This window comes from Gastrolobium bilobum, unplaced genomic scaffold (assembly GCF_033153095.1).
Source record: "Gastrolobium bilobum isolate Gb01-03AN ecotype WA unplaced genomic scaffold, APGP_CSIRO_Gbil_v1 utg26319, whole genome shotgun sequence".
Lineage (NCBI taxonomy): Eukaryota > Viridiplantae > Streptophyta > Magnoliopsida > Fabales > Fabaceae > Gastrolobium > Gastrolobium bilobum.
The window spans coordinates 93,683-115,088 of record NW_026898644.1 but is presented as its reverse complement, the minus strand read 5'-3'; the positions used below and the strand labels follow the sequence as shown (position 1 = coordinate 115,088).

The window sequence follows — 21,406 nt, the reverse complement described above, 5'->3', positions numbered from 1 at the left end:
GAATGTTATATTTATAATCTATTTTTTTTATAATTTCTTATAATTATATTTTAATAATTGATTTCTGTTCATCTAATGATTATAATTGATTCAGTTATATTTTTTAAATAATTATTAATTTTTAATAAATTAAAATTAACTCTCAGAATTGACGAAAATCAAATATGGCTTTCTCCGAAATAAATGTGTTTTGTAACAAAAAAGTGGAAATCGTTAATTTATTTTATTTTTAAGCGTGGAGCTTATGTGACTTTTTCGACGTAGCTCGCAGGACAGGACCTGGTTCTTCTCTATTTCATATTCAAAACCTAACAACAGAATATCACGTTTGTTAGAGAACGATGGCGAACTCAGTGGCCGATTCACACAGCAATACTGTAGCGGTGCAAGCCACCAACGATGACGCTTCCGCCAGCAAATTGTATGCACATTCACTTTCTGATGTAAAGCTATGCGAAAAGTTGCTTTTGTTTTTGCATTTGGAATCATGCAATTTGTTCTATGTAAAGCTTTTTGTCTGTTCTATAATGGGTTATGAGCATGATTGTCCATCTGGGTTGTTCCTAACATGAAGTATGATGAAGCTTATGCATTTTTTTTTGACGTTTTCAAGTTAGTGTAAAAATCAAATTTTGCTTGCCTTTTTTTCTTAACTCTTTTTTAGGATTTTGCTCATTCTGTACCATTGGAGATAACCTTCATTGGGTTGTTGTTGTTCTGTCAATTTCTTTATTTTTATTTTTTTAATCATCTTTTTTGGTAGATTAGGAACAGGTCTATCTAGAAGCTGCTGTGTGTAAACATGATGCTGGCCTGTGATGGAGGCAGTGGCTAGATAGTGGTTAAATCCCTTTTCTTAAGGGACAGTCCTAATTTTGAATCCTCAAATCATCTTAAATTGATTTTCTAAAGAAAATGAGAGATTCTGTTTTGTTCATTGGAACTGCTTCATCCTTCCATCATATTCTTTCTTACGCCCTCATTTAGATTTTAGAAGTAATGAGTTTTTCATCGTTTATTCTTTCTACCATTTCTAATGCTTTTATATATTCTGGTCTACTTTTGTTTTACCTGCTTTGGTGCTTTGTCTAAAAGATGGCTCGTCAGGGGGTGATGCAATCAAAGGTTGTATTTGCACATGTAAAGATGAATATTTTAGAAGTTAACTGAGATGTTTCCTATTAAGGATGTCAATGTGGATATTCATCGGCACTAATCTAGCTGAATCTTGTCTCAGTACCTTAAAGCACTTCAGTGATAAAAAAATGCTTTTGGTTTTTGTTGAAATGTAACAATGCATTGCATGTAGAGAGAATGTTATTTATTCATAGCATGCCATACGCAAAACATGGTTCTGAGGAAACATTGGCTGGAAGCTGGATAAATTCCTTTTCTTGGAGTGACTGAGAAGTTTTATGTACTTAAATTAATATCACGCTTCCCCTTAATATGGTACACCTAAGACTTTTTATCCACCATGAAACACATATTTCCTCTGTTAATAGAATTTGTTCAAATTCTATTATGATAGACCATTTGCATAATTTGTTTTAATTTTAAACGTTATACTAATACAGTTACCTACCACACATGCAATGTGTGTATTGAGAAGCATGCTTTAGAAAGGAAAATTGACATTGTCCTTAATTTTGTGTATTGCTTCACTGTTCAGATATTATTGATATTATTCTTATTCATTTTGGTCATAACTTTTCATTAAGCTTTTATCAGAGTTTAAATGAATTATAGTAGTTATTGTTATATGATGAATATGTATTCTTCATAAAATGGCTGTAGGTCATGTGTGAAAAAGGGATACATGAAAGATGATTACATTCATTTATTTGTGAGAAGGCCTGTGAGGAGATCTCCAATTATTAATCGTGGTAGGATTTAGCTTCTTTATGGAATTGACTCGTTTAAGTACCTGTCCCTCAACTTAGTAGTTTGTTAATGCTTTTTTTATTGTTTGTGAATATAAAGGTTACTTTTCTCGTTGGGCTGCTATTCGGAAACTTCTATATCAGTTTCTTGATGTTGAAAAGAAGACAGATGAAAGTTCCCCAACAAAGAAGCAGATATTATCACTTGGAGCAGGCTTTGACACAACATATTTTCAGTTGCAGGTGCCTTGGTTTCCTTGTGAGTTGTCATAAATATTGTGCAAATTGTGCTTAAAAAGTTAATCTACTTCTGCCTTTGAAACTATAATTCTGCTATAATTTTGGAGGCATGTGGGTTGATTGAAGTTTGGGATTGAATTAATACTGATCCAAAGCTTTTGCATTTAAACCTTGGTGAAAATTTATTATTTTGTGTTTTAACAGGAGATGAGGACAGTTGATTTCATTCTTGTTGGGCTCCTGTGCTAACTGCTTGTTACTTTTACAATCTTAGTCCTTAATAGACAGAATGTAATACTCTGTGCTACAAAGTACAAAGACATTGGGAGTCTGAATTATGTTGAAACTTAAGTTCTCATGCCACTGATGTGTTTTTAGCTCAAAATATATATATAACGTGCGCGTGCTTGAGTGGTGGATATCCATACCTTGTGAAGAATTCTTTGCTATTAGAGTGTGTATTCAAGCTTCAGCTTTGCTTAGTTGTCTTATGTATCTTACTTATTGTAATGCTGGTTATATGTGATTAGTGCTCCCTTTCTGTTAGTTTGTTAATACAGCTGTCTCTAATCTGTTAGAGATCTGTTAGTAGCTTCAGCTCTATAAATAGAGCTTCCCTGTACTGTGTTCATTAGAACAAATAATACTGATCAATGACTTCATCTTCTCTCTCCCTTTTCTCTCTTCTCAAACTCTAATATTTGCGACTAGCACTTTTGCTTTCACCACTACTTGTGTTCTTGTTCTTTTTCTTTTTTCTATGTTTATCGGAGCAGTGATATAGCTGTTCTTTCATGGCTAAAAGGTCATGGGTTCGAATTATTGCCTTTTATAAATACTGCACACATATTTTAGAATGGACTCATACTTAAACGGACTTTTGGGTGTATATTTCAATTATGATATGACAATGTGTGTGCAAAGCTTACACTATTTGTAAGCTTAAATTGAATCAGCTGGACAACTACTCTAAAGCTTCCGTACAATTATTTTTTTTATCATTTTGTTATTTAAATTATCGAAGTATTGTAGCCTGGTAGTGAAGAAGAATGTTTCATTCTTTTCCCATGCACATCAAAGATGCAAAAATATATTTGATATGCAGCTTGGTTGGAGCCTGAGGCTTTTTTCTATAGCTTAAATCCTCTTGTTGACATGTTACTCTAAATATAGAAAGAAATTGTAAAACTCTGTACTTTGTTGCCAATAGGTCCAGTTTTTGTTGTAACTTTTTTGCTTATCTTCATTCATCTATGGTGTGTGCCAATTTACAGTTGTAATTTAAATTTTAAAAATCTTCTCTTGGCAGGATGAGGGGAAAGCACCATACTTATACGTGGAAGTGGATTTTAAGGAGGTAGAAACTTTACTACCTTTCAAAGGTTTTAGTAGCCAATGAAACTTTTGTTTCTGTGTAGGATTGATCGTAGATTTTTGTCAAGAAACTCTAGATTAATACTATCTGGTTTGACTAAATATATATCTAATTGCAAAATGAAGAGAACAAAAAAACTGTATACAGTTTTTGAATCTTTAGTTTCTAACTGCCATTATCGGTATAGAAAGTTAAACCTTCTATTGTATTTGTAATCTAGGTAACTAGTAAAAAGGCAGCGCTTATTGAGACTTGCAGTCAGTTGAGGAATAAAGTTGGTGAAGCAGCAGCCATATCAAGAGGTAAGCAATTCTGAATATGTGCTTTATACTGAAGGGACATTTTTCTGATGGTTTTTATTCTCATGGTGTCACAGTGCCAATATTAATTAAGATAAAAAAAAATTACGTCCTTCAAAGTTTTCAAACCCTACACATTTAGTTCCTCTAGTTTTGCTGCTTTTGCACCCACTTCCCCTCTCCTATTGTTTAAACATATACAGTGAAAGGAAAATGCGTAATGATACCAAGTGAATGGATTTAGCAATCTATGTACCCCAAGATCACAGTCTTGCATGTCTAGTAATTCCCACTTACCTGTTGTGCCTGAGATTTCCTCGCTTTAAATCAAATGAAATTATTGGATTTTTTGGCTTGAAAAATCAAATTGAGCAGATGATTATTTCCACTGCTGAAACAACATTAAACAATGAATTGCTCAAGGTTCAAGCAAGTAATCATTTTAAAGGATTCACTTAATCTTTTGTTTGCCAAGTAATGACTCATGGGGTTCTCTGCTGGTGTATGAGTAAATTGTGAATAAGAAACTTTTGGGCTTGTTTGCTAATAATGGTTGAGGAAGATCATTAAAAGTTTTAGTTTGATTTGTGCTGACCATCATCCAAGTTTGTTTAAATTTGTTTTATCATGACAATCATTGTCGTTCTCCAACTGCAACTGGAAGATCTAAAGAGAGTTAGTCTCCCTCATTTGGTTGCTTCTTAGCTTTGGGTTTACTTACTGAAAAAAGTCCCGAGTTTTTTTTTTTTTTTTTGTAAAGAGCCAATTCAACCCAAAACCTTAAGGTTTTGGGTGAGGACCTTTTTAATGGTTTATATTATTCTCTAACACCCCCCTCACGCAAGAGTCCTTTGGGCTTGAAACGTGGATATTGCCTGCGATGCACGGACACGCAATTTTTTTAAAAAAATGCATGTCGGAAACGTGTCGGACAACGACACGCTCCGAAACGTTCTGACACGTTCTGACACGCGGTCAATGCTCCGACACGCAGTCAACTTTTTCCAACACGCGGTCAACGTTCCGACACGCATCCGACAATATTTTTTTTTTTTAGAACTAAATTTTATTTTACTAACTAAACATGAAAAAAAAATTTATAAATCAATTTTTTTCTGTTATGAAATTTGACATGAAAAATTAATAAGGTATGAAAAATTATTTTTGTTTATATTTATGTTATAAAATTTGAATATTTGATTGGTTATATGACTTATTATGGGCTGTTATAACTTATAAGTATTAAATATAAATTATATTATATATATTAAAAATATTATTTAATATCAAAACGTGTCCCAACGTGTCGGAATATGACATTTTTTAGAATTAACGTGTCGCATGTCGTGTCCCGTGTCAGTGTCGGTGCAACATAGGATATTGCATAGGCTCAATTTTTTTTGGTTTTACCTTATGCTTTTTTAATTCCACAAGTGGGGGGCGGTGAGGATCGAGCTCGTGACCTTATAGTCACTGAAGTTCTAATACCATGTAAATAACCAATTCAACCCAAAATCTTAAGGTGTTGGGTGAAGGCCTTTTTAATAGTTTATATTATAGTATACTTAAAGAAGCATAATTGCAATAAAGGTGGTCAAGTCTCTACTGATATGACTTTGCCATTTTTGTAAATCCTCTTCTGTTCGTTTTCTTTACTAAAAGAAATCCATTTGTGAGCTTTAAACTCCATTTTTGAAAGTGATGCTCCTTTGCTTCTTAAAACAACTATTAGTATTCTGAAATCATTAGCCATCATAAAGTCGAGAATAGACTTCACCTAATCATTTGATTTACCAAAAACCATATCTACTATGAAGCTGTGTATTTCCATGTGTCTTACACTACATGACCATTCTGATCCCCTTGTAGGAAAATATTTTATTCCCATGGGTTTTTCCCTTCCAAATCTTCCCAAAATTTTGAACTTTTTTTTCCTGTAGTTGTACTGGTGGTGCACACACAATTATGACGTTGAATCCTTACTGTTCAATGACAAATTTTAAAGAACACATTATTGTTCCAAGTCATTTTAACATTGTACTTGAGCCATACAGAATGTTAGAAAAAGTGGTTTTCCATATGTCCATTAGAGATATCCACTCCACCATTAAACTGCAAATGCTTGGTGTAAACAATTGATTTCTTTCATTTTAGATGGTGTAGGAGATGGATGTGGAACTGTGTTTGTGAGGAAGGATGATGACAGTTTAGAGGGTATTCTAGTTTCTTAAAAGTTGGAATGAAATATCTATAAATTCTAAAAACATTTTAGTTAATGATTGGTCATTATAATTGAAGAAACCTAAATGAATTATCTGTAAGCAAACTGGAGTTGGGATCGAGACTCATCAAGTGATCTGTCAGATTAAATTAGAGAAAAATAAACCTCAAGATACTATAATCGATATCCCGTCAAATCTCCACATTAAAACTAGATAATTTTCTTTTTGCTTGAATAGACCGAAAGCGTAGATGTCAGAAGATTAGAGAAACTTTGATTGTGCCACTGAGCCTAATCTCAGAACTACAGACATTTTAGAACTGATTTGACGTGTAGCATTTTAGAATGAAATCAATATGATATTTTCAGTGTGATTGTTGTAAACATCAATACTGATAATTAGCATGCATGATTACTGCTGATCCGAACTGATGCTTGTAAATTTGCCAGAGAAAGGAGAAGTGATCAGTGATCACTATAAACTAGTCCCTGCAGATTTGCGTGATGTACAACAGTTAAGTGATGTTATAACTCTTGCTGATATGGATCCAAGGTATGTATTGGGAGTCAGCTCTCTTTCTCTCTTGTTCTCTTGTATACAGTTGTGAAATTCTGTTACAATTTGGATATATTTGATAATTTGTTTGAGGAAAAGATATGAAAATAAACAAAGGGTTTTATGATTGTTATGTTGTAGGAAAAGTGATTGTGTAATGTTATAGAGATTCGTTTTGCGTGCCATAATTTTTTATTTATTTTTTTGTTTTAAAAAGTGTGGGGCCCACAAAATGTTGTGAGGGTAGGAAAGTTTGTTGTGTTATGTTAAATGATAAAACTAAAACCCATAAACAAAACACCTCTCAGAACCTGAAAGTTCTAAATAAAAAATCGTATTAAAGACAGTGATGATATCTAATCCTGTGCTTCTTCTGTACATCTTTCTTTCTCTTCTCTTTGGAATTTTGTCTTATAATTTTTTGTGAAAGGCAATGTTTCTGAATTTGATAATTGCACAGCAATATTGTGTTTCTTCATATAGCTTACAATTACACAACTTCGGAATATTTTGAAATACTTTTACTTTTTGAATATAATTGGATAACTTGTTAGAAGTTGCCAGCATCTCCCGGGAAAAGAAATAAATATAAATAAAAAATTTCTCATAGAATCTTGAAGTTATAAAATTGAAAATGATTTTAAAGACAATGCTTCTGAATTTTATAATTGGAAAGTAATGTTGTGTTTCTTTATACAACTTACAATCATATATTTAAGAAAATGGAAAGTGACAGGAAGAAACCAAGTTTGAGCATCAGAATTCTTAATTTCCATTTTTTTATGGCTTCATGTGCTAACTACTTGTATAAATGTAGTTATTGAATTCTGTGATCTCATATTTGCTAATGAAATTGATATGTTGCATGATATATATATATATATATATATATATGTATATTTGGTTTAATTGTAGTCAAACCTCATTTCTTTTATGATCAAAGAATGATAATTTGATTCATTCTGATATTGTTATCAGTCTGCCGACTTTTATAATTGCAGAATGTGTTCTGATCTACTTGGATCCTGATTCAACTCGTGTAGTTGTTGGTTGGGCTTCACAAACATTTTCAACAGCAGTATTTGTTCTTTATGAGCAGGTTACAACCTTCATATTTTCTTATTCTACTTATTTTATGCGAATAAAGTAGGATCTTCTTTGCATTATATGGTACTTTGTTTACAGATCCACCCAGATGATGCTTTTGGGCAGCAAATGATAAGAAATTTGGAGGTATGGGTATCAAAGTTTTGTTTTATACCATGGTTTTTAGATTACAATTTTTGAAAAACACTTCTGCAGTTTTCTCATGTCACTCACCCTTCAATTTCTGTGCCTGCCTTTTTATTTTTTTAAAACGTGGGGCCCATGAATTCTTCTCTCTGCAGGAAACTTTGTACTTATCCTGTTACAGGAGAAGTTTAAAGCCCTTACAATTTATTCATTTCAGATTAACATTGAAAATGTGTGATCTCAAAAGTGGAGTTGCTTTTCTCACTCAAACGCATACATATGTGCTTTGCATTTTATTTGATTTTTCTAATTGCTGTACCTTTGTTTTTGTTCACTATACTAATACCGACAAGTTTGTGGAAAGTGGTTAGCAAGCTAGAGATTCAACAAGATGAACTTTACCTGCAATTTTAGAAATTTGAATCCCACTAGAGAACACTTTGTGGGAAGGGATAGGATCAGTAACCCAAGCAGGGATATCGCTCCAAAAGGGTGTGGGGAAGTTTAGATCTATTAATTGTTTATAATAATAAATTTAAATCGTAAGTCCATACAAGGAACATGGCTTGACATACACAAGTGTGTCAAATCAAGATACTAGTATAGCCATAGACAATGAACTGAAGCAACGATCAATTGAATGAGGCATAATCTCCTCTCTCTCTCTCTCTCTCTCTCTCTCTTTCTATATATATATCCATTTTGACAATTCAGAACTTATAAGGGAAGGGTACAACAAAAATGTATAACCATAATGTTATTAGCAATAGAGTGAAAGCAAGCAATTGTTCTCTCTGACCTGCTTGAATTTTTTTTAAGGGTGGGTCTCTGGCTTCTTGCCGCTGTGCCTCTAGCAATGGTATAGTTAAAAAGATTCTATCATATTTTTTAATCAGAAACAGAAGGCACAGACTAACTCCACCATTAGTTGCTTGAAGATTAGCCTCCTGTTAGTTGCATAGTCTATTACTTCACACTCCTCTCTAATCATGTGAACAGACATTTCTAAATAGAAAAAAGGTTCTGCTTCTTGACATATCATTGTACAGACACAATTGAAGCGAAGTCAAGAAATAATGTTTTATATATATTGATAAAATTGGTGATCAGCTAATGGTTATGTATTCTGTAACTCTGTATTGAACATGAATTGGTTTGTGCTTACTGGATTTTCTTTGTTAGTTTTGATTTTTAGTTTCTTGTAGAAGGATATCTATCCTCTGCTCTTTGTTCTCCTTTCTTACCAAGCAACCAATGCTACCCAGATTAGTTCTTTGAAGTTTATTTCCTAGGATATGGTTCTTTTAGACCTCAAGTTTCTTTCAGCGTGGATTATGATACTTGAGTTGAGTCAAGTTTTGGGTTGTTTCATCTCTCTACTATATGTGATGTGTCTACTAGTCACTTTTCTTCTATTCTGGGATCATTCATTGAATTGGGACTGCCATTTCGATAGAGATTTGAGTGATAATGAAACTAGTGAACTATAATCCCTTTTGGTATTACTGTAAAGAAGGTAAAGGGTGGAAGAAAAAATACATATTGAATGCACGAATCTAAGTGATTAGGCTCCATGTGTATGTATATGCACGGAGTGGGGCTTACAAGTGCGTATAAGATTAGGCAGAGCTCACAAAAGTGACGGGAAATCCAATTTTGAGTAAGTGCCAAATTCATAGAAGCTCTCAAAGTAATTTATGCAAGGAGTCATCTACTATATTTTGTTATTCTAATATATATTTATGAGTCTGCTTAAAGTAACAGACCTAGTGGTACTTGTTACAAACAATCCTGAGTAAAAAACTGCGATAAGAGGTGAAGGTCGATGAGAGAATTAGACAAAACCAAGTTTACAGAATTGATGATGTATTCTCTGCTATGTTGGATTAAGTGAAGTTAGCCTCATAAATATTTATTTTGATTGAAAATTTGGAATGAATTTCTGAGTTTTTCATCGATAACCATTTACCTTGGGTTTGAGATTGAAGGGTTAATAATAATACATGATTTATGCATTTAGATATATTTTGTGCCAATAATGATTATTTATTTCATTTATAAGAATACAATGTCAAATGAAATGAATATTTATTTTTTGTCCCAAATTTGTGCCTTCTTGTGGAACGTCCTTTTACAACCTAATTTCTTACATAAATTTTCAGTGACTAGAAGAACAACAGCAATGAAAATGTCTCATTTTATGTATGAGCAGCACACTATCTAAAATAAGGACTTGCGCCTCTGTCAATTTTATGTTTATGTTATTGCTTTGATTTTGACTTAATCATTTCTGCTCAGAACTATCCTATAATGGACTGTCATGCATCCATTGTTTGTGGAGAAAAGTTGCTTGCTGGTTTCTGAGTGGAAAGATGAACTTGTATAACTTATTTGAAGCATATATGGAAGATAGCTATCTCATGTACATAAAATTTGTGTATATAGACATTCCTGGATTGACAGATTCATAGATGATATAGTCATTGATGTGTATGAAACCATAATATGATTTATCTTTCCTGTTTGCATCAGAGTCGAGGTTGTGCTCTGTTGGGTATTTATGCTACACCGACTTTACTTGCAAAGGAAAAATTATTTCTGGACCAAGGATGGCAGGTAATGTAACTTTTACTAAAAAAGAAGTCTTTGGTGTTCCTTTTTTGTATTTGTGATGTATCTGATATATAATTCAGTATCCATTGGTGGAAAACCATGTAAATGATAATATAGTCGGCAATCTGCAACTCTTTGATAGCTCTTCAAAATAGGCTGGAAAATTCTGATTATTGATAATTGAAATAATTTGTGTCATTTTAGCTAATAGTTATGATAATTGATTATCATCAGTATCTTAGTTGAGCACAGTTATGGCTGAAAATTCTCATTTGGTGACATGTTATGCACTAGGGGATTTGTACCTGCATTATGCAATTTCTAGTATATAAAAAAAATGTCAATCCTATTGAGCAGGAGAAGCCTTGGATGTCTAATATATCTTATCTTTTTTGCCCATTTATTAAAGCATGACTTCCCTCATTCCATTTTCTTTACAAAGGATGTTTGTGATAGGGAGGGGGATAGTAGGCTAAGGTGCAGGCAAAGTGGCTTGGCAGAGATTCAATCCTGGGATCAAGCAGTTCCCAGAGGGACTTGGTGCCACTTGAGCTAAGGCTCATGGGCACCATTTCTATTCTCTTGAAGTAATGGATTACATAATTTGAGACAATAGCAAGTCAAATTTGAAACACATTTTCAGGATTATTACCGTTTTATGAAATTTCACTTTTTACTCAATTTCAAGTCCTACTCTTGATGTTAATGTTCCATTTTTATGAATCATCATGTAGTCTTAATGTGTATTTATTCTATCACTAATATATTGATACTCTTATGCTATTCATTTTTGTGGGTATCAGAAGTCTGTTGCCTGGGACATGCTAAGAATTTATAATGATTTTATTGATGCTCAAGAAAGACGCAGGTATTCTTCCGAATCAGACCTGGAAGCTTATGTGTTAAATTTACTAATTTTTATGTGTTTCACTGATGTTTTGATGCTGAAGGCTTTTAACTGACTAATAGTTTATACAATTGACTTATTCACTAACCCATAGGGGTGGCAAGGATCGAACTTTAAACCCCTTGGTGATAGAGGCTCTAATACGATGTCATGAACCAATTATCTTAAAAGCTTAAGCTATTAAATAAAGACGCATAAATAATTTTATATTATATCTCTAACAATACACGTAAAATAATTGTTCATCTATGAACAAAAATATTATTTTGAATGGGTTCTAGTTATGTAAAAGTCGAGGTGTACAAACATAATGGAATAGTGGAATTAACCAAATTTAGTGGTACCCTGTCAGTTCTGCCTGAAGGAGCATATGTAATAGTTGCTTTGACTTGATGCTTCCATTTCCTGGCTTCTCTTCTAGGGAAGCCTTTTGCCTGTTTTTTATTCGCATCAAGATTTTAATTTGTACAAAGTACTATTTTCTACCAATACTTTTTTTTTTTGTTGAGATATTCCAATCAGTTCATCGCTTCGGGATGGGTCCCGGGATTAAAGCTTTAAACCTCTCCCAAAGACGGTACTGGAGAGGGCCGAACACATGCTCTCACCCTCATCTACTCAGTTTCCTGGCGCCAACTGAGCTACCATCATTTGGTCTACCAATATCTTATGATTGTCATTTAATGAAACTATTTTATTTCTATTATACAAAAGTTTGTATCATATTACGAACAAAAGCCAATTCTTCCCTGATTCTCCATCCCTTTTTTTCTATTTTTTATCTACTTTATGGTTGGTGACCTGTTTCTTTTGTAAATCATATTAAAAGATACTAGTTGGTGATATTTTATGTTCAGGATTGAACGACTGGAATTGTTTGATGAATTTGAAGAGTGGTACATGATGCAGGTGAGTCCTTTTTTTCGTTCCTGTTGTTAATTGCGATAAAAAGTGTCTGAATTCTGTTAAGATACATTTTGCTGGGTCTTTGAAGGGTGGATCAAGAGCAGGTTAATCTCCTCTCTCTCTCTCTCTCACTTTAAGTGGGGGTACGAATTGCAGTTATTCTTGTTTATTTTATTTAGGAATCGATGGTCAGAGATGAAAAGTAAATAAGAAATTTATAATTTAACCGTTAGTCCAGTATAATGCCAGCAATTATTGGTTACAAGACCCACAATCAGCAACATGCTGTCATCAGTGATGAATAGTTCCTCTTTTGTTTATTCCACTTCTGCCATCTGAAATTTCTCTCCTTGCTAATGATTTTCAGGAGCACTACTGTGTGGCTTATGCAATCAATGATCCCAAGGTATGATCTTGATCGTACTTATTCTGTCAGATGTAGCAGATTGGTAAAAGTATCTTCGTTTACTATATGATAAGGAAATAAGCACTGCAGATTGTTTAAATCAATCCACAAATGAATTTGTATTCTTTATAATATCTTGCCCGGATTTAAGTTGGAAAATTACTTTTAAGTGTAGCATTTATTGCAATCTTATATTACAATATGATGATGTCAAGCTTCTAATTTGGAAAAAGGTTGGTGTGTGTCGGTTTTTTGGGGCAGGGGGGAATAGGGTACTTTTTCTGGATATGAGTCTAGACATGAAAATATAATATGATGGCGATGGGTGGGTGTGTATATTTATTGCATTTTTTCCTATTTTTTTATTATCGGAGTTTTGAGGGACAATAATATATAAGCATTTCTTCCAATAATGCAGGGACTTTTTAGGGACTTTGGTTTTGTCAATGACAAGAGTGTGCTTCCTTCCTCATGAAGCACGAGGGTACACTCCCATTGCATAACATATTATATTTGTATTACCAATTGCCATCTGCGGTTGTAAAACTCATGGTGACAAGTGCCAGCTCACTCTGCTGGGAATGTTGTCTAGTAAAAAGGTTCTCTCAGCAACTTGTTCGTTATTATTTCAGAATTCAGCCAAATGGATGATTAGTTTTTGTATGGACTCCTCCATGTATTTTTTGTTTGACACAGCACAGACACTACCCCTTTTTTCTGCTAGCTGTTTGGCATAGAAAAGTGGTGGTCCCCACACAGCACCAACCGAGATAATATGTCAAATGTAGAAGAAATATGAAAATAGTATGCATTGTTTTTACTTTTCAACACGGACACGGTTTTATGCTTTGGCATCCTTTTGCATACCCTTTTTTGGTTCCTCTCTCTCTCTCTCCCTCTCTCCCTTTCTGTTTGAATGAATAGTGTTATATTGGGGTGAAAGCTGAGTAGATATTTGGTGCAAGGGGAGTAGATATTCTGCCAAAAATGAAAAAAAAGATATGGAAGAAAATAACCATAAAAATAAGAATAGTGTAAATGTGTTATTTTTATTTTTATTTTATATTTGATAAAAGATGTACCACTACCAGTGATGGATACAAAAATATTTTGGTCAAAGGGTAAGTGTATTTTTTTTTTTTTTTTTTTTTTTGTATTCAATGGCACTGTACTTTGTCTGAGGAAAGATACCTCGTTTGATAGGTTGGTCAAAACGTGACTTAAAATAGTTATTAAAATTTTGACAGTTGCAGAGGAGTACGTAAGTGAAGCAGATGGCAGTAGAGAAATATGGATTTTTTCCTCCCACGTTGATGGCTTTTTATCATTGCTTAGCAATAAAAAGACAACAAAACATATTACAAAAAAAAAAAAAAAAAAAAAAAGACAACAAAACAAGTTGCTAGAGAGAGGAACAAGTGAAAACCGTTATTAGCAATAATGTTGTATGTTTTATTGCCTCTGATGATTGCAGTGGACAGTGCGTTCAACTGTTCAACTGTGGTGTTAATCTCCCTTCTCTGGTACCTACGGGCCCAGGACACATGCGAGCAGATATCTGAGTATCTATTCTTAGTGCCCTATTTGCACCACCATTACTCTTAGTTTTATTTTCTTTTTCGAGATTGTTAAATAAGAAAGAAAAGTACCATTAATATTAATGAAGTATGGATTGGGTTGGTTTAATTTATTTGCAAGTTTTATGAACCCAAATTCCAGTTTAGTCCTATTTCAAGTTTTAATTAATGTGCAATCCCATCTTAACTGGAAATTATTGAGTCCAAATTTGATTAAACTCATTAATATATATAAACTAGACTCGTGACTGGTAATATACAATCACACTAATCAAGCTCAATCAATTATTTATTGAAAATCGGGCTTTGCACATAAAATATAATTAAAAGCCGACCCTAACTAAATAAGTACAAACATAAAATCATATATAGTATCGTAAATTGGATAGACTTGAGAGAAAGATGTTTGGTATTTTCCTTCTTTAAGATAGATATTATCATTGAAGACAAACTCCAATTTACATGAGAAAATAAGGGAAACAGAACCGAAATCCTACACAGGGGGGACGATATCTTAAAATTGATTTTATGCATAGAACAAACATCCTTTAGTTTTTTAGTTGATCTCGAGATATGATCACTAACACCGCAAGCATCATGATCACATTCATGTAAGCTTGTACAAAACATACATCATTCCTCTATAAACAACTTCCTTTAAATGGTTCATTCATGGCATTATATAACGAGTCTAATGTTATAGGAGATAAAATTATCTCTACACATATATAAAGTATGTGAGGCCTATATGAAGAGAAGAGAGAAAAAAAAATATGTACACCATATACTTTTATATATAATTATTTCATACAGATATTAAACCCTTATATAATAAACAAAAAAATGTCTTTATATATAGTAATAAAACTACAAATAACAGAGGTACGGTGGGCCCACTAGAAGAAAAAGAAGAAAAATGAGTTCGTTTGGAACTTTAATAGTCGTATTCATAAACATGGACCTTGGAGGAGGTGGAGGTGGGGGTGGGGGTTGAAAGAAGGGGTCCCCTGTCTGCCTTTTTAGAAGTGGACAGATGCATAATTTTCTCTGGATTGCTGTGCTGCCCCCACCACCTCATACCTCTTTGATATCAGCTTTTCATGCTCTGCCTGGTGGCTCAATGACACCCAAAACTATGGAGATTAGTTTATTCTTAGGACCTCGTTTTACAATGAATTTGTTTGCAGTTAAACTTCTAATATATTTGCACTTGTCCAGATTATATTTATAGTTTTTTTTTTTTTTTTACAAATTCAATTACGTGTTTTGCGAAATATAAATATTTAAATATGTATTTTTCAGAATATATAGTTTGTAAATATAATTTTTTTTTTGGGACCAAGGGTAAGAATGAGACAAATTTAAAGGGAATGAAATTTTATGGCCCAAATTAAATAACAGATTTACAAAAAAAAAAAAAAAAAAAAAATCCAATACATTTGTTTTAATCAAGATATTTTCGTAAGCAAGAGACTTCTAAACATATTGAAAACTGGATTGTTACTGCTTAAAATATTAGCTTATGAGAAATATTATTTTCCTTTTATATAAGATATTTTTTTTTTCATGTTCTCTTACTTCATTTTCGCACCTAACTTTTTTCTTTTTTCTTATAATGATAGCTCACATTTATTTTCTCATAAGATAATTATCTTATGTGAAAAGAGACTAATAAAATCCTTACTTTATATATAACTTAACTTGATGTATATAGAGAAAAATAATAAATCTACAAATAAAGCGGCTTGATTATATTCCAACCTCATGTAGTCTTGAATGTCACTTTTATAGTTATTAATAAAATTATCTAATAAATCAGCATATGTTAAGATGTAAATTGTTAGGGTTGAAAGATTTCTGATTTGATGATTTAAATTTTAGATGAAGTAACCAGTTCAGGCTAATGATAAAAAAATTCACATTTTAACTTATGAAGGGAATTAATTTCATACAAATGAACGGGTATATCTTTTATGTTTAGGTAGTTGAAATAGCATGTGTAATCACACTTCTTGTGTGTTTAATTGATATGCATTGAATGTGAAATTGTTGCTGTGGTTTCTGTTACGTGTTGCTTGCGTATTTGTCACGGCTAATGAGGTCACATTTGTGAATTTAATTAGACAAGAAAAGGGATTTTTATCTATGCTTAATATCTCATATACACTTAAATTATTATTTATGGATAAAGTATTAACAACCATTAGGAAAAGACATTATGGAGATAGATGAAGTCAAGAAAGAAGAATGGAAGAAAAATCTAATATGTCATACTAAGTTCTCACTTAGCGTTATTGCACTCAGAAGCTAACGCCAACACAGTACCCGAAGAAATTGAAATTTCTCTTTGGATATGTAATGCCACAGCGCCAAGAGTATAGCTCTTTGGATATGTAGTGCCACCTCTCCATGTTAAAATCTAGCCTTTGAACCATAATTTTATGGGAAATAAGATTTTGATGTTATATGAGATAATTTTATCTTATGCAATACACAAAAAGTGAGTGAATTTCAATTTTTTTTCTTCTTTTTAGTTGGTTCCACCTTCTTTTTTTTTGTATTATATGAAACAATCTGTCGCATACAACATGAGAAACATATTCTCCTAATTTTATATAGAATAATGGTGTAAATAAATTGTGTAATGAACGTTGATATATCACTGTAACAAAAAATTTCATTGCACTATTAGAGTAAAGTACCAACAAAATTACGGTATGTGTTAAAAAATGAATAAACATCGTGCTGTTAGATTACTTGCAAAAACCGGGGTTTGATAATAAACAGTAAGGAAATACGTATGTTTTTGTTTTTCTAATAAATTTACTCATTAGATGTGTAATGTTCATATTCTTTTCTTCTTTTTTTCTGTTTGTAAAGTGAATGTAGATAAGTTATCTACATTCGCTCTCAAAACGGCGTCGTTTTGGGTTGAAAAATTAAAAAATTATAATTAAAAAAATTATTATAACCCTGAAATTAATTATAATTACAAAAATACCTTCATTTCCGTCTCGAAATGATATCGTTTTGAGTTTAATGTAGATAAGTTATCTATATTAACGATAAAAAAAGTGAATTTTTTTTTACACAAAATGTTCCTACACCTTTCAAAAATTCAATTAAATCAATCACGGTGTTTTCACCGTTTGATAGGAGGGAGTGGAGTTCCTTTTCATAAACTTTGTTTTCAAATGTTTTAAAAGCTAAGAGACAAATCTGAAAGAACCATGGTATTGAGCACCCAATTATTCTCAAAAAGATTTTCTATCTATTCTAAGAGACTAAGACCGAGGACAATAGTATATTAGCATTACCCCAAACTTTTCTAATATACAAAGGAATATGATATTTATTCGGATAAAATATAGGCCCAATAGTTATAAGCTCATAAAAGATCCAAAGGCGGTAGTAGGTACAATGTTTTCATTGTACAGACTATCCTTATTGCACAAATCAGATTCATAGCTCGGGCTATCATTTTAAGCCACAAGGCAAAACTTAAGGACTAAAAAAGGATATAGAAATTCTATAAGATCCATCGCATATGAGAACCAGTGTAGATGAGACAGCTCTAACTTACTATCACTCTAGGAAAGCATACTAGCATCTAGATTTATTTATCAAGGAATAGCTTGCAGCATAACAACTGTGACAGAAGAGCAATCACCCTAAATTATCAATAAGAAGAGATACCGCTTACAAAAGATGGAACAAAGCACACTACAAATACAGAGGGAACAATCCCAGGTACAAATATCTCTCAGTATACACCTCGTATTGATACTGATTTGAGCGTCGGAGTGTCTTTGCAGATATCCTCTCAGTCGCTTTCATTGCGCTAGAGCAACAACACAAACCAACCAAGGAGAAGCCCATTCCACCATAGCACCAGACTAACTTGCTACAATTTTAAGGCCCACAACCTTCAATCTTCAACCGTGTGTGATTTGACCCATCTTATCTTGAACCGATCATATTAGATATTTTTTTCCCAAATTTTTTTTATGCAATATTAATGTAAAAGATTTGTACTTTTATCACTTAATTATGCCTTGTCACATTATTAAAAAAGTTTGACTCTATTAACAATTACTTCAATTTTTTTTAATGATATGATAATACATAATTAATTAATAATGCAAAACATTTTTCAATAACAGTTGTTAAAATTAAACTACTTATATCTCATGTATTTCAATATAAAGTTGACATGCACTCAAAAGTTAAATTAATGAAGAACCTAATAAATATACATATGTAAAAAGAGAAATAGAGATAGAGAATGGAGTTTCAATTTTGGTGTAAAATTAAAAAATCTTATTTTTTATCTTAATCGTTAATTTTTATCCATCTAACAGCTACAAATGATCTAGAATTAATAATTAATTGATATATCTCAATAAATTATCAATAGACAAAAATCAACTGATGAAATAAAAAATAAGACATTAATCCAACATTAGAATAAAAGATTCTCCCTTATATATATATATATATATATATATATATATATATATATATATATATATATATATATATGGAAAAGTATTTCTACAGCCACTTTAGATAAGGTTATCTACAGCTATCTCTTTTTAAGTAAGTATGGCTGGTCATACTTAGTTATAATCATAAAGCTATTCTTTTTTCTCTCTCCTCAGACACTGTCGGCTGACGTGACAGAGAGAGAAAATGCAATTTTAAAGTATGACCGGTCATACTTAGTTAAAAATGGGTAGCTGTAGACAAATTTATCTAAAGTGGCTGTAGAAATATTTTCCTCATATATATATATATATATATATATATATATATAAAAAGCCACCAGGGCAGTAAAATGAGCTTGGCTCAGTTGGCCGACCTGTCCCGCCTCAGTTTTATAGCCCACTTTTAAAAGTGAGGTGGGGCATACTAACTCATTTTTTGACAAGGAGAGGTGTATTATTGTAAAAAACATTAGGACGGGGCGGGGCTAGTTGCCAAATAGGGTGGGGCGGACAAAGTTTTTCAACCCACTCTTAAAAATGAGACGAAACAGACTAACTCAGTTTTTGACGAGTTAATGATGGGGTGAGTCAAGACGGGCCGGGCTACTCGCTTTGACACCTCTATCTTAAGCTGATTGTCTGATTGATGGGTTAGATTTTTTTTTTTAAACTTATTATATATTTTTTAACACCATTTAATCCCTTGGGTAATTTAGAACCCAAATCATGCGTTAATCAATTTTGAAAGTTGAATGAGATATACTTTTATAGCTTATTTAAATTTGAGTGATTGTATTCAACGAAGCTCATCTAAATCATGCTTTTGAACTGAAAATACAATTGTATCCTCCAGTTACAGAAATGGAAATTCTAGAAATTAAGTTCAGTTTAGGGCTATTCAGCCATGACGTATAGCTTAAGACAACTTCATGAAATGTTAACATTTTATTGTTCTATTGAGATTGTATGCATCAGAAATTGTAAGTATGGGCATTTTTTGGTATATAAAAATTTTGGAAGGTGGAAGGCTACCTCATTTCAATTAAGAACATAACATTTCATTATGAACAGAAATATTCTGACTTTAAGAAGGCTTTTTCTTCTTCAAAATTTATCTTCCAATCAATATTTTTTTATTATTTTTCTTGGCTGTTTAGATCATTAATAGCTGAACAATGCTATTCACATAACCTCAACTTGCAACAATAAAGGTGAATGTTGATTATATGCAGTCTTATCCTTATATTTTTAGAAATAAACTATTTTTCAAACTTGAATATGTAATCTTCCCATCATAAACAACAAAATTATTATTCCTTCAAGTCTCGTCCTTGAATTTCAAACTATGCTATCAAAATTAAATTTGTTAAAAGACTCAATTCTATTGGGGGGTAGGTGGGAATTTGCACTCTTCACTTCATTAGTCACTGGGAAGATCCTCATCTCCGAAACTTTTAAACAAGTAACATCAGTTATCTTAATCCAAGCTAGCATGATCCTATGAATTAAAAAGGGAGGGAAAAATTCGAAGGATGAGATGGAAAAATGTGAAGAAAAAAAAAAGGGTGAAGATAAAGAATATTTTGATAAAAACGTCACTATGCTTTTTTGAAGAATTGGATACCCGCCTAAGTGACCAAAGATGGGTGGGGTTCCATGCATGTTCCAATTGGGAAGTCCAAAGCAAGAAGAAAGAAAGTTCCTTTAATTCACACCGTTAAAATTAACGGTAGAAGGCCTAAGACAAAGTTAACTTTTTTTCTCTCTTTTAAATTAATATTTTTAGACCCATTAATAAAATATATGAATAAAAAAGGTGTGCATGTGGTGTGTCTTGAAGTGGAAGGTTGGGTTACAAGATTTTGCGTGTAGGATAGATGGAGATAGATATGAAAGGCTCTTTCACTGGTTTTGAATTTTCTGCCTTTCACCTCTCACCCTTTATCCTTTGCTTTACTACAAAAGGTACCACTTAGTGGTGGAATATTCATACATGCTATGCTTATAACACTTCACTCTTCTGCCTTGTTATGCTTTGTCGTGTTTCATCTTTTGATAAATGAGATGGTAAAAGAGGTGGCAAAACAATGTGCGAAAGTAGAACATGAAAGATCGTAGTCAAGACTTTGATTTAATAAGTGAAAGCCAACCCATCTGCACTAGAGAAATATCTATGATACTACTGCTATATCATTCACTCAGTACATCTATCCAATAAAAAACGAGGAATGACTGTCATCTTGTATGGAAAGAAGAAAAAAATATTTTTTTTATCCAAATGTCATTTGATGAATGACAGATGTACCTAGTACAAATGTACAGAAGATGATCTCCTACGTAGATGGGTAGCGAAGCAACTTAGGGTTAAGGGTGAATGATTACCTTTACTGAATTTGACAATTTTGATTGAGATGTGGAAGGGGCAGTTTGAAGTAGTGGTAAAATTGTTCTATTGTAATTAAAAGATTAGATTTAATATCCAAAAAAAAGAATAATATCCAAAAAAAAAAAAAAGATTAGATTCAAATTTGAGAAATAATTTTTTTACAAATATATAAGGATAGTCGTGCAAGGATCGATCTCATTTCTACCCTTGTTAGGTGATTGAATTTTAATGTGAAGTAATTTCTTTTAAGCATAACTTAATTTTTTTTATAACGAGCATAACTTAATTTTGAATTATGCTTAATTCACCTCAACCAA

The 21,406-nt window shown here is 32.4% G+C and overlaps 1 protein-coding gene across 2 annotated transcripts; it reads left to right on the top strand.

The window, feature by feature from the left end:
• Nucleotides 1–276: 276 nt before the first annotated feature.
• Nucleotides 277–13,466, top strand: LOC133318000 (leucine carboxyl methyltransferase 1 homolog). 2 transcript variants are annotated; one of them, XM_061519923.1, is made up of 13 exons: nt 277–421; nt 1,798–1,886; nt 1,984–2,126; nt 3,433–3,480; nt 3,719–3,800; nt 6,469–6,571; nt 7,553–7,673; nt 7,760–7,807; nt 10,340–10,423; nt 11,224–11,288; nt 12,185–12,236; nt 12,601–12,639; nt 13,058–13,466. In XM_061519923.1, the coding sequence occupies exons 1-13, from the start codon at nt 342–344 to the stop codon at nt 13,112–13,114; spliced, it is 1,011 nt and encodes a 336-aa protein (XP_061375907.1). In that variant the 5' UTR covers nt 277–341; the 3' UTR covers nt 13,115–13,466. The 2 variants fall into 2 exon arrangements, with proteins under 2 accessions (XP_061375907.1, XP_061375908.1); XM_061519924.1 differs by lacking the exon at nt 1,798–1,886.
• Nucleotides 13,467–21,406: the final 7,940 nt, after the last annotated feature.

Coding starts and splice junctions, on each gene's coding strand:
- LOC133318000 (XM_061519923.1), top strand. CDS start 342: ATGGCGAACTCAGTGGCCGATTCACACAGCAATACTGTAGCGGTGCAA. Junction 3,481..3,718: donor TGGAAGTGGATTTTAAGGAG/GTAGAAACTTTA, acceptor TTTGTAATCTAG/GTAACTAGTAAAAAGGCAGC. Junction 7,674..7,759: donor TATTTGTTCTTTATGAGCAG/GTTACAACCTTC, acceptor CTTTGTTTACAG/ATCCACCCAGATGATGCTTT.